The 13,674-nt window shown below is 43.6% G+C and overlaps 1 protein-coding gene across 1 annotated transcript in view; it reads right to left on the minus strand.

Moving 5' to 3' along the window:
* The window catches only part of PARD3B (par-3 family cell polarity regulator beta), a 976,716-nt gene extending 968,936 nt beyond the window's left edge, over positions 1-7,780 (minus strand). Inside the window, exon 1 of the mRNA XM_037043522.1 lies at positions 7,126-7,780. Within this exon, the coding sequence (XP_036899417.1) occupies positions 7,126-7,245 (120 nt within the window). The 5' untranslated portion in view covers positions 7,246-7,780. The remainder of the gene's footprint in view (positions 1-7,125) is intronic.
* Positions 7,781-13,674: the final 5,894 nt, after the last annotated feature.

Raw genomic sequence — 13,674 nt, forward strand, 5'->3', positions numbered from 1 at the left:
GGAAGGATTCACAGGAACAAGTATAAAAGACACATGGACAAAAACTAAGGGGTGTGGAAATAGGAAGGAGGTAGGGAGCACTGGGGGGTGTGGGCGGGGATGGGAGCGAAAGACAGAAAACTGTACTTGAACAATAATTAAATTAAAAAATGAAAAAGAAAAATTGAGGGTGCTGTTTTGTTTCAGACAAAATAAAAGGGCCTTTGTTTTGCTTCAAAAAAAAAGTGTATTAAAAACTAGGACTGAAAACCATGGGTTTTAGGTACCAGATCTTGATAATCTTTTTGAAAGCAGTATAGATGAAGAAGGCATGAGAACCAGGGAACTGTGCTAAAGTACATGATGAGGCCTCAACAGATATTTCGAATTCTCTATAATCCCCTCCATTGTTTATTTAAATACCTTTAGACTCATGCAAATTGCATAAAATATTAATGTATTTGTAATAAAAGCAAAACTGCATTGAGGAAGCATGAAAATGCCTTGGGGTGGCACCCAAAGGCCATCACAATCTGGTCCCAGTTAGTCTGTGCTCCACCACTCCCCCCAGGCTCTGCTCAAATTTTCACAACTCTTGTCAACCAGCTGATGCCTTCTCACTTCACTCCCCCACCTGGAGTGCCTTGTCCCACTTTCTACCTGGCAAAGTCCTGCTTTAGTACAGCTTCAACATCTTGTTTCAAACAGCATGCCTAATCTACACTGTATCCCAGCAAACATGAGCCACCAGCTCATTCGCATGTGTGCCTCATCCCACGAAGGCTGCGAAACTCGTCAAAACTAGAGACAGTCGCTGATGAATCTTCATACTTTTGTCGCCAAGGCTGGCTTTGTGACAAGTTACATTGGTGGATTTTCAAAGAGCTAAACTTCTGCTACTCAGCTTCTTGCGTAAACCTCTCCCTGGAATCTAGGCTGAACCTGTTACATGCTTTAGCTAACAAAACATGGCAGAACGCATGGCAGATGAGTTGCAGGTCTCAGCCGTAACCGCACTTGGCAGCTTCCACTTTTGTCCTTTTTGGAGCCCTGAGCTGCCATGTAAGATGTCTCAATGTCCTGCTGTAGAAACCACAGAAAGAGGTCATGTGAAGATGACCAGATGCTAAGACTATATGGATGAAAACCTAGGAACCCAGCTGTCAGCAAGAACCAAGGCTCCAGACATGGGCACCTAGGGGCAAGCCCTTACAGCCAACCTCCAGCTATTGCAACCACCCTCACTGGGACACTGGTTTCAGGTGATATCTCTTAGATCTGCTGCGTGTGGAGGCAGGTGACAACCTCGAACATCCCAGACCTAGAAAACGTCACACCCAGCCCTCTTCATGTACTGTCAGGTATTATTTTAAGCTACTACATCTTGGGATAGGTTGTAATGGAGCAAGAGGTAACAGCAATGAATGGTAGTAAGAGAACAATTTACTCAACTAGAAACTTACCAACAGCCTACTATGTACCAGGCACTAGTACAGGAGCTAGGGATTCAACAATGAACAAAATAGATACAGATCTTTACCTTTATTGAACTAACATTCTAGTGGGGAGAGACAGACAAAAAATACAGTTGAAATAATCAGCATGGTTGTTCTGTGGAGAAAAATAAAGCAGAAAAGAGCAATATAGAGGGTGACAGGAGGGGTTATAGTTACAAACAGTGTGGTCAGGAAAGTTCCATGGGGAAGGGAACAATCTTTTAAGATAGAAGAGATAAGGGAGTCGGACAGGTGGATTACTGCAGGCAAATATTTCAGGCAGAAAGAACTGCACATAAGGCAGAGCCTGTCTGGCATGTGTGAGTAACGGCTAAGACATCAGTGTGCATGAGGGAGAGGGAGATGGGTGGAGGTAAAGTCTGAATGGTAAGAAATAGGACCTCACAGTCCCCAAGACAGCCCAGGTTCAGTGACTCACCAGGAGGACACGCAGGACATACAGCCATTCTCACAGCCATGATTTACGAAGGTAAAAGTAGAGAAAGCAAAACTAGGAAAGGGACAAGGCACATGGGTGAAGTTGGAGGGAGCTAGGCGCAAGCTCCCACCAGTCCTCTCAAGGTGGACCCACCCCTGCAGGCAAGGAGTTTGGGAAACGCATGAGAAATTTCCTTTGCCAGGGAAGCTCTCAGGGACTCAGCGTCCAAGGTTTTCACTGGGGGCTGATGACAGAGACCCCTCCTTTAATTAGCATCCACAAAAATCTCAGACCTCCACAAAAAGAGTGGGTATTTAGCATAAATTATATTGCTTGCATAAACAGCTTTGGCAAGACAAGTTATTTTCTTCAGGGAATAGTGGAAATTCTCCACAATCTAAGTTCCCGGATGCCAGTATAGAGCCAGCCTTGAGAGCAGGCCTAAGGCTAACAGTTCCAGGGCAGTCGGCTTTCTCCTGCACAGAGAGCCAGATCACACAGCACATTATAGGCCATCTGAGAAAGCCGAACAGAAGAATGAATGACATGACACCTGGCTAGAACTTTAAATGATCACTTTAGCTTTGGTCTGGGGAAGAGATGGTAGCAGGGGCATAAACAGAAAAACTAAAAAGTCCATTGTGGTGGGGGCTGAGGGGCAAGCCCAAGCATGCTAACAGAAAAGCTAGAGAGAAGAGGTCAAATTCTAGATATATTGTGAGAGTAGAGTCGACATGATTTGCATATTGACTGCATATGGATCATAAGAGGAAAGGGGTGGTCAAGGATTATTACAAGGATTTCTGACGCCAGCAACTGGAAGGAGGGTATGGTCATTCGATGATGAGATGGGAAGACTGCGGGAGGAAGGGATTTGGAGCAGGGGATCCGGAAGGCAGTCTGGGCCATGCTCAGTGTAAGGCTCCTCCCTAACATGCAAGCAAAGGCGTCAAGGAATCTGCTATACTGGAGTTCAGAGTTCAGAGGAGAGGTCTGGGGTGCCCCTGAAGAGGTGATAGTTGGAGTCATAATGCCGGATGAGCTCATCCCAAAACATCTAAATCTCATGGAAAATGTCCCGAGTTTTGTTCACCACTCCTTTTTGGTAGCGAAAATGGAGGACGTGTACCTCAGGCTGGTAAATCTCAGGTGTAGACCGCAACTTACTCTATAATTCAGCTGGGTTGCGCTCATATCCAAATACAGGATTTAGGATTTTAAAGGCTCTCTTGTCTACCTGTGGATATGATAGAGCTCCCTTCCCAATGGCAAAGTCCCCAACAGAACAGATGGCAATGTCTAGGCTGAGGACTGCCTAGGATCCGAGCTTTAGACCAGGGGTTTGGCAAAGGCAGCTGAGAGGCATCATGGAGGAGCTTAGGACCTGAACTGTCCATTCAAGTGAGCCATTTGTGACTTCAAATTAATTAAAATTTCAAATTTAGTTCCCCAGTTGCACTACCACATTTCAAGTATTTACCAGCCATATATAGTTACAGGGTATCCTATTGGACAACACAGACAGAGAACACTTCCAACATCACAGGAAGCTCTACTGGGCTGCACTGCTTTAGACTTTCTAAGAGAGACCCAAAGTTCTACATTTTAATGCATCCCTTAGATGACTGTAATAATCACCTCAGCAAACAGTCTCATAAAAACCTGCCATTAACATCTGCCCAACTTATACCTGGTTAACTAAGCCATTTCAGCACCGTGCTCCTAACTACGAATCAGAGCTGTGATCATCCCAACCGTTAGAATCACCTAGAATGCTTTTTTAAAATACCTATAAACCCAGTGAATGAGAATCTTGGAGAAAGGAACTCAGGCATTTGTATTATTTAAAATGTTAAATGTTAAAATTAGAGGTGACTAATAAACAGCCAGGGTTCAGCCCCTGTAGGGTATGGCTCAATTACCCCTTCACCTGTGTCGCATAACTTTGATGATAAATTAAACTAATTACTCAATGATCCCCCATCTTGACTATTTAAGAAGACAATCTCCTCCCTAGTAACTACTTAACTAAATTGGATTTAGGGCCCAGGACACTGATAAACTACCAGAATCCAGAGACAAGTGATCCCATAATTCTTGCCCATTAGTCAATTCACCCCCCGACTAAAGTTCATGAAATGGGAGGGCATGGAGAGGCGGCAGAAATGTCCACATCCCAGATTTCAGAGCATAATTAAAACCTTCCTCAGCTTCTTCAGCATCCTACCTACTTTGGGCCTTATCTGATGCTGATTCAGCTGGTTCCCCACATTCCACAAATACCAGTCTTCTGTGTTTTTTCTCAGCAAGAGGTGGACACTTCTCTGTTGCTGCCCACAAAGTCCAGAACAGCCTCCTCCTCCTCCAAACTCTAGAAACCTTGAATCTATCCTCAATCTTGAAATCTGACTTTCTCCCACCTAAATTATTCAGGGCCCCAGAAGAAACCAACTTAAGTTACATTCGGTTCCCGCCAAATTTTGTTTTCTGCACAGCACTCGCTACCTGGATGCCTAAGAGGAACCTCTTTCATACTTGATTTGCAAATCCTGCAACATTTGCCTCAGATCTGTCCTGTGAAAAAGATAACCGAGAGGAACTATGTCCCACCTCTCCGCAAGAAACAAAATTGCTATCGTTATGTTATTGTAGCGGTTTGCGGACGGAATTGCCTTTTCAAACAAACTGTGGAAAATACACAAGGTGGAAAATTCCAAAGCATAATAACCTACTGAGCTGTGTAATTCATGATAGCCTAAGGACCTAGAGAGGCAGTTCCTGGGTTCAAATCCCAGTTCCGCCGAGTACTAATCACATCTCCACCTCTTTTCTCCCTCTGTAAAATGGGAAAGACAGTACCTACCCTGGTGGAGTAAGTACTTTAACGCATGTAAAGATCCTAGACCAGTGCCTGCACAGTGTAAGCACAATTAGTGTTGGTAATTATTATTGCGTGCAGGCTTTAAAACCTTGCTGTCCAGGGGAAACAAGCCTTTTCAATGGTTTTTACTGATTTAAAGAAGTGAACTTTTGACCAATTGTTTTTCAAATTGAATTTTGACATTTCTGGTCTTTTCCCATTATTTTCTAAATTCAATGGATAGAAGCATGGAATTTGTCAGAGTACTTCATGACATTTTAGTTCCATTAGGAATTCCATTTAATATTAGTTAAGCCTTATTACGATTACAATATTATTTGAAATGAAACTATGAGAGAGGAATATTTTGAAAGGGGAAAAATATCACTTGCCACATATTAAATTGAGATTTTAAAAGCCAAGGAAGGGAGGGAGAATTTATAAGCCGCAGGTGACCTTTATATATTAGTGAATGTGGCATTTAAATGTAAACAGAAAAATGTAATGTCTGGTTATAATAGTAAACTGGATCAATACAATTACATTATGGGTTCTGTGATATTATAAATTATGCTTTCAGTCCAGAAATATCAATAGCTTTTTAACACCTTTTAAGATCAAATTATAATACATTAAATATCATCTAGTGAGTTCCCTGTGTGTTCTTTATAAGCTTAGAGCTTACTTCTATTACTTAGCTCCATGTACTAAACTTCTAAATGTACATGATTTTAGGGCATAAATTATTTTTAATGAGTTAAAAATAAAATAACATCATTTCATTAAGACAATATTTCAATAAGATATACTTTAATAATTAGTCTAGAATAATGTTATTATCAACCTTAGCTTCCTTTTGAAGTTAGCGAAATGTGACTTCAAAGACAATTGGTTACACATGTAAATGTCAGTTTAACTGAATTACACAATGTAAACAGCACATGCTATTGTAACAGTGGAAAAGGGCATTAGGGTGGATACTCATATAGTTCTATAGGCCACTTTATTTTCCTCAGTTCTGTTAGTAAAGAGTTCAGCTTTGGATATTATATTGAATGTATGTACAGACCTCTCACTAAGCAATTCTTGAATGCTTGTGTGATCAAGTCAACACAAACACATATTTATCCAGAGTAAAAACATTTTCTGTGTAATGATTTTTAGCAGGACAGAAGGTGCAGAGATTTTTCTTAAATGCTCAAACTATATATTTGGAAGGAATAACATTATTTTTATGCCTTGGATAATCTGCAAGACATTAAAAGAAATTACATCTTCCCATCATCACACTGGTCAACACACTATTTCTACCGTTCTCACAGTGTGAGAACACATGTTGAAAGAACTGTTGGCCTCCAGAGCAAGCGTGTATGATGTGCCTATTTCAGCAGGGTTTGGGGCACACAGGATGTTCTACTTGAATGCCTTCGATACTTTCTTCTCCACTGAACACACAACAGCTCAGCATGTTACCCGAACACCTCACATGCGTTCTAGTGTCCAGCCAAGTCCTTCTGAACACACATTCCACTCTAAAAAAACACTCTTCCTGAGCTTCACTTAAGTTTTACTTGTTTCTGAGTCCAGGAACAGAGTTGGGGGCAGTCTTAGTCTTCATTTCAATAGTCATCCAGGACGAGACACAGACCACATAGGTAATAAATGCTCATGAAATGTGTGGCATTGAACTATAAACCCTGGAAATGTAGACTGGTTGGTGTAAGCAAACAGCATCCTTCCACCAAGTTCCTGCCCAGTCAATTAGAGAGGACAGGTCACGAAGTTGAAATACCAAAGCCCCCATCAGTTCCAACTTCCCAGTGTATTATTTGCACCAATCAACTTCCGAACTCCAAAGAGCAAAGTGTGGCAGGCCTTGGTGGATCAAAAACTACACCTCAGGTCAGCAGCAACTTCAAGAGTTCCCTTGAAAAGTGTTCCTTCAAACAACTTTTAAAGCAGTGCTTTTCAAACTCCAATGGTCATTCCAATCACCTGCGAACTTGTTTAAAAGCGGGCTGAGGCAGTGAGCTTAGATCAGGGTGCCAGATTGTGTGTTTCTAACTGACCCCCGAGTGACTCCCTTGCTGCGGCCACTTCCACCATCCTTTGAGAAGTAAGGCCCACAAACTCCCAAGGACATCAGTTCACTTATACCAGCAACATTCAAAAGTTGTGGCCACAGGTAGTGAGAAATCGAGTTGCCTGGGTGCTCTGAGTCCCCTAAGAGTCTCCACCAGGTCCTCAGGGCACCTGGCAGGTGCCTCGGCCTCTGAGCGCTCGTTGATATACAGCCCAGCAGCCGCGCCCCCTTCCTCCCTCCCCGCGCGCGCCCCCAGCGCTGCGCTCACCTTCTCCCGGGTCTTCAGGTACCGTTGCAGTGCCTGCTGTGTGAGCTCCCGGACACGCAGCTGGCCCTCCTTGCAGGGCACGACGATGCCGATCCTGCCAAAGCACACGGTCACTTTCATCTTGGCCCCTGCCGACCACGCTGGGCCTGGCTGAACAGGTGTCTGGCTCCGCGGGTGCAGCCCCCACTCTCGGGGGACGCGCGGCACGGGCAGGCCCTGAGACCCGGAGTGCCTCTCTTAGACGCCCCCTCAGGGCCCGGGGCTCGAAGCAGCCTTTCGCCCCGGAAAGGTGACCACCGGGGAGTGGGAATCTGGGGTTGGGGAGGCAGCGGGAGGGCTACCTCCCAGGTGGCCGGGGACGGAAGGGTGGGGGGCCGGACGCGGCGGCACCGCGACTGGGCTCCTCCTCCTGCTCTTGCTGCTGCCCGGGCCCGGCCGAGGCAGCTGCTCCTCGCGCACCAAAGCGAAACTGCCTGCCCGGCCCAGCCCTGGCCCTGATCCTGGTCCTGGCCCTGGCGGTGGCGGGGTCGGCCCCAGGCCCCGGGCTGGAGTGGGTGGTGGCGGCGGTGCTCGAGGCCGGAGTTGGGAGGAAACTTTTGCGCCGGCCCCAACTCCTCAGCGGCGCGCGGCGCTCTGGACTCCCGCGGCCCCGGGGCCGGCCTGGGCCCGGCTCTTAAAGGGGCCGCGGCGCTGCGGGGCCCCGCAACTCACTCGGCAGCGCGGAGCCCGGACAGCACAGGGCGGTAACTGGAGCCTAGGAGCCTGGTCCCCTCACTGGGTCTCTCCCTGGCTCTCTCCCTCTTGCACACACATGGAGCTCTGGGGAATTGTAACGGGACCTGAGAGCTACGCACCGGGGGACTGAAACCGGATCTCATAAAGCACGCTTGAGGGAATAGCTAGGAGACTGCAGAGCTACACCCTTAAAAAGAGGGGATTGGAGCAAGATTCAGGGAGAATCCGGGAGCAGGTGCTTCTTGGCACGCCCACCAAACGCCTCAAGCAGTGGCTCTTCACAGGTACTGAGCTGCAGGGATGGCCAAAGGGCCTGTTAAGAATTTGTCTTAAGCACAACACCCCATCTGCCCTCTGGAGCCCTGAGATAGCAAAACGGAAGGGATTATTGAAGATAAGGTGGCAGCCAAATCATCCGTTTCACAAAGGAAGACACTAAGTGCTCCCACAAAATCCACATCCCAGATCCAAATGTGACCCCATATGCTTGCATATATTCTTCTGAAATATGGCTCCTGGGTTGTTTTTTTAATTATTTTTAATGGGAAAAGCAATTTTAAAAACGTAGGTCATGACTTGGGAGATGTGAAATCATCACCAACTGAAATAGGCGTTAATCTGGAAAAAATCAACAAATAACACCTGCGTCACAATTAGCTCACACATCGAATGAGCTCCTTTGCGCCCAGCATCAACCCTGTAAAGTAAATATTATTTTCCCATTTTGTGAATGAAGAACAGCGCTCAGCGAGGTTAAGGGGCTGAGCTGACCCTGTCGTTAGTTATGTTGAAAGGAAATCAGCATAACCGATTCTTCCAGTGCTGAAATTTCTGCTCTCCCCAAGCAGTTTTCTCAGCAATCAGGTTCATCCAAAATGATCGTGTGGGCTACATCCTGTGTTTCTCTACAAAAGTGTTTGTTCCTATGTCAAGACGCACTTTGATTTAACTTGAATTGCCCAGGAGAGTATAATAATGTGCAGGAGACTAAATTTATAGGCTTGCAGAATTTGAGACTTTTCAACTTTTTAAACTCATCCCTACATGCAATAAGTGCATATTGGTTATCTTCTATGCACAGGGCTTTATATGTGGGTCAATGGCACCAAAGAGGATTATGCAGACCAAGTTGATTTGAAGAAAATGGTAGAATTTGGTAGCAAATCCTACACAAACTAATTTAAATAAATTAAAGGCAGAATCTATTTCCTCCTAAAATTAGAAGACCCAAAGAGCACTCTTTTGAGGCAAGATTGAAACCTCTGAAACCGATGTCCTCAGGGGCCACCTCTCTCCATCTGTTGGTTCTGTGCTCTTTTGTGTAATGTCCAGTCTCAGGCAGGATGTCCCCAAAGGAGACAAAAGTGGCCACTCTAAGTGTTGCAGGTTTACAAAGCCTTAAAACCAGCCATCTCAGGCATCAATAAATCTTTCTCTGGTGAGGATTTGTACATCCAAGCTTGGGTCTCACACTCTCGGGCGAGATGAATGCAACAGTAATTGGCCAGAATGGATTCACGTGCCACTAAATCATATGGACTGAGACTAGGGGGAGGGTGAACCTTCAACAAATGGGAAAACAAAAAACACACAGCTGCCACAAAACGTAAAACCACCTCCCAGCTCTCAAGGAGCATGTGGACGGGAGGGAAGACCTACATGTGTGAGAAGTTAGAAACTATAACACAACAGTGAACTTGATCATTCTATTGAACATCATTGATTTAGATATCTGCCAGGCATGTTTTCAGTGAGTATAAAATATATATAAAGATAGATGTGTATTATGTACTGTGTGTATATACACACAAAAATAAATCATATATTATCTATACTTTTAGAAATGAGGAACTGAGGCCAAGAGAGGTTAAGATCACAGTCTTAGAAAGTAGCAGAGGCTGGATTAGAACCCAGACATCCTGATGCCAGAGTCTTCAGTAACTGTTATGCTGATTTTACATAAGTACCAAGTGAGTAGAGCAAACAAACAAACAAATAAATACTAATGCTGTGGATTAATGTGTAACCCTTTTAATATTGGGTACTTACTATATGGGCATGTAGAGTGGTACAGAGCAAATTTTTAGCTGACGAAATAACTTTGTATGCCACCCTTCTTTATGCTTCATGGCTTTTCTTTTCCCTTTACTGTTGCTCCAGAATCCTCCTCTTCTGCTCTAATAATGAATAGCTCCTGCTCTTCTTCACATCACAAACTTCCTCTTGGCCCAGCTTCAGCCCCTCCCTAGAGCCCGGACTGCAAGAACGTCCTGGCTTTGAGAAGCCCTAAGTAAACCATGAAGAATGCCCAGACTCCAAATTCCATTCCCAGAAAGACTGGAATCAGGTCTTGTGAGATGCAGTGGAAATTGCACTGAGATGGAGGAAGGCGTGAAACTAGGCATGGATATAAACAATGAATTATGCAATCCAGTATGCCATGGAGTGAACTTTAATGACCCCGAGTTAGTAATTATAAGAAGAGTTTAGTGTTTATATTTCATGTTTGTTAAATAGCCAGAGTTAATTTCTTATTCAGCCTCACCATAGCATACACAGAAACATTTTGTCATATATTAGGAAGATCTGTGAAAGAACATAGTTGCAACACACAGACATTCATGCCCAGCAAATTCCTAAATCAATATTTCATGTCCTGTGGGACCTCCTGGGCAACAATAAATAATTTGCCTTGATTAATCCTAGAGAATTCTAGGCCTGGGTCCCATTTTCTTGTTTTGCCTGTTGGATGGGTAAATACTGCCTGTGGTGTGATATTTTCCCATTTGCTATCCAACATCTTAGCAAGCTTTGGAGTAGCCAGTGAAAATGGGTTATGTGGAGACCAAAAATACTGACCAATATTATTAGACTGCTCTGCTTTATAAAAATTCTAACTAAAATGTCAGATACCATTACCTGTATATTGAGTAAAGTATGATACGTTTTAATACATAGTTGACTGGTCCTTCATTCTGATGTTTTGCACCTATTAAAACAGAAAACATTTTCACCTTTCAATGAATTATTTACAACAAGCATTATTTGTCACAAAGATTAGTTGAATTAGAAATAATTCCTTTTTAAGACCCTTGGAGCAATTAGTATAATAGACTATATCCTTAGCTTCCTTATGAAAGTAGGAGCCAGAGTATATCACGAGAAAAGAAAGAGAAAAATGAGGATGCTTTTTTAAAATTCTGTCCTTCCATATTTAAAAGCAAAGGATCTGGCAAGAACGTGTTTTTAGTGAGATGTTTGCCTCTAACTGCCTGATGGCATTCACTTGTTGACTGTTTCTTGGTTGACTGTTTCTATAGTTTACCTAGGGCACAAATAACAATGCTTTCCATTGTGGATTATCAGCCTCCTGAAAGTTCCTTATTTATGCCTGTTTTATAGGTAAGACTCACAAGTCTCCATAATGATTGGCCAGACCACCCCCCCCCTTATACTGAATTCCACTCTCTGAATTCTAACATCCTACCTTGATTTATGTTTCTTGAAAGGACTTGAATCATGAAATGAGTGTTTCTTTAAAAAAACAAGTAACAGTAAACAAACCAACCAGAAGCAAGGGAACAGGGATGTTGCATTAAGAGTTGATCGATGGCTGGATGCTCTTTCTGCACTGTGTGAGCTCCTTCTCTGAAGCAGGTTAGGGCCATGGGCACTGAACACGAGTGGTGGGTCCTGCTCAGAGTAGCACCAGGCCCTCTCGCCCCTAGGCTTCAATGGCAGACTTTAGAACGAGGCCAATAGCGAGGATGAGGGATGCTCCCAAACAGCCTCAGTTATCCAAGAATAGCTCCTGAACTGAGGTGAGGCTGCAGTCAAGAGTTCTCTTTAATCCTACTCGCCTTTTCTAAGGCCTCCTTGTACTGCTCATGTGCACCCCTTTACCTGGAGAAGTGAGTTGGTGTGCATGTAATCCATAGGAGGCAGAGAGAGAGCTGACATTTGGCACCAGATGCTTCAGTGTATAAAAGGACTGTGGGCAGAACTAGTAGACCAGATCTGAACAGACCCGTGTTCCAAAGAACTCTGCCACTTACCAGCTAGGGAGTCTCTAGACAAGTGTTTCTGTGTTCCTCTATGCAATGGGATGATAAGCCTATTTTAAGGTATAACATCTACAGGGTACCCAATACATAGCAGGCAAAATATATTGTCCCCCTTCCCCTTTCATACCATTTACTACCATTTCTAAATGCCACTTATTTTCACTGGGACTGAAACTACTTGCAAAAAGAAACAAAACAATTGATACTTGGAAGCTACATGTCATCATTGACATCAATAGTTTCTGAAGCCCCAGTGTAACTTGTCTGTAGTGAAGGTGTCACACTCAGAGCAAAAACAGTACAATCTGTGTTATATTTGACAGTCTACATGTTTAATTTGATGTTCAAAGAGTGATCCTGGGAAATAGTAGTCTAGTACCTGAGAATCCTAGAATTGCAGAGCCAAAAGGGGCCTTGGAGGCTATACAATCTCGTTTTACATTTGAGGAAACTAAGAACTGGAAAGGTCAGGTGGCCAACAAAAATTAGGACCCAGGTCTTCTGGTTTATAGTCCAGTGCTTTCTTTACTTCCCCGTCTGCCTGGTAACAGGATTTAAAACAATAGCTATTTCACCAACATTGGCTCAAGCCTTTGAAGTTTCATTGGGCCAAGAGGTGATGTAAGGAGCTCATTCTTCTGTTTGTTCCTGAACTTGCAGTTTAAGCTTAAGATTCTGAACCCTTGTTCTTTGCCATGGTTGTAAATCTCAAAAAGATTTTTCTAAAGGTTAGAAAACAGAAAATCACCAAAGGATGTTAAGCAGGGCAGTGGTGTGATCAGATTTGTGAGTAGTAGAATACAGAGGACCTTCGAGACAGACAAAACCCCCTGCTTGATTTACTCATTCCATCATTCATATCTCTATTCAACAGTATTTACTCAACACCTATCATCTGCTGAGCATAAAATGAGGAAAAAGCTTAGACTCTAGTGAGAAAGGCAGATTATAAATGACTAACCAAATGAATAACATATTCACAGATTGTGATAAGGTGTAATGAAGGGCTTTAACAGCAGGCTTGACAGAGAATATTGGGGTAAGAAACAACCTGTTTAGATTGAATGGACAAGAGAAAAAAATAACTGTGAAAGAACTTAGAGAAAAAGGGACAGCAATTGCAAATATTTCGGAGACAAGCCGAAAGTGGTGTGTTTAAGAAATTAGGAGAAAGCCAGTGTAGTTTGTGCATTAACAGACCAGGAGAAAGAGGCAGGGAATGAAGCTGAAGGGACTGTCTACAAGAATGACCTCCTAGAAGATTTAGGTAGTGATGTTGAAGAAGGACAAATTCGAGAGACCGTTCAGAATCTGTGACCAATCCAAGACAGCAAGCTTTTAGGAGGCATCAAGAAAGACTCGGGGTTCTAGTGAAGAGGTGAAATCACTAATTAAAGCTACAGAATCTTGGAAAGGGAGGACTGGGGAGGATGGGGAAAGAAGAGTAAGTTCAGTTTGGGACAATTCGAGTTTCATGTGCCTGCAATGCAACACATAGAAGTGTTTAGTTAGATGGAAACACGGGGCCTGGAGTGCAGGAGAGAGTCTGGAGACCAGGAATTTAGATGTAGGAGTCATAGGTCTGGAGTTAAACTCACCAGAATAGAAGATAACATCCAAAGAAAGAAATTTAGAATAAAAATACAGCAGAGCTTAGACTAGAAGCCTGGAAAATGCCAATATGTAAGAAGACAGAGGTCCGGAAAAGTTACCTATGCAAATGATGATGCATTATTCTTTACTAGTCATT

The sequence above is a fragment of the Sturnira hondurensis genome, unplaced genomic scaffold (genome assembly GCF_014824575.4).
Source record: "Sturnira hondurensis isolate 20B ecotype Veracruz unplaced genomic scaffold, ASM1482457v3 Scaffold0004136, whole genome shotgun sequence".
NCBI lineage: Eukaryota > Metazoa > Chordata > Mammalia > Chiroptera > Phyllostomidae > Sturnira > Sturnira hondurensis.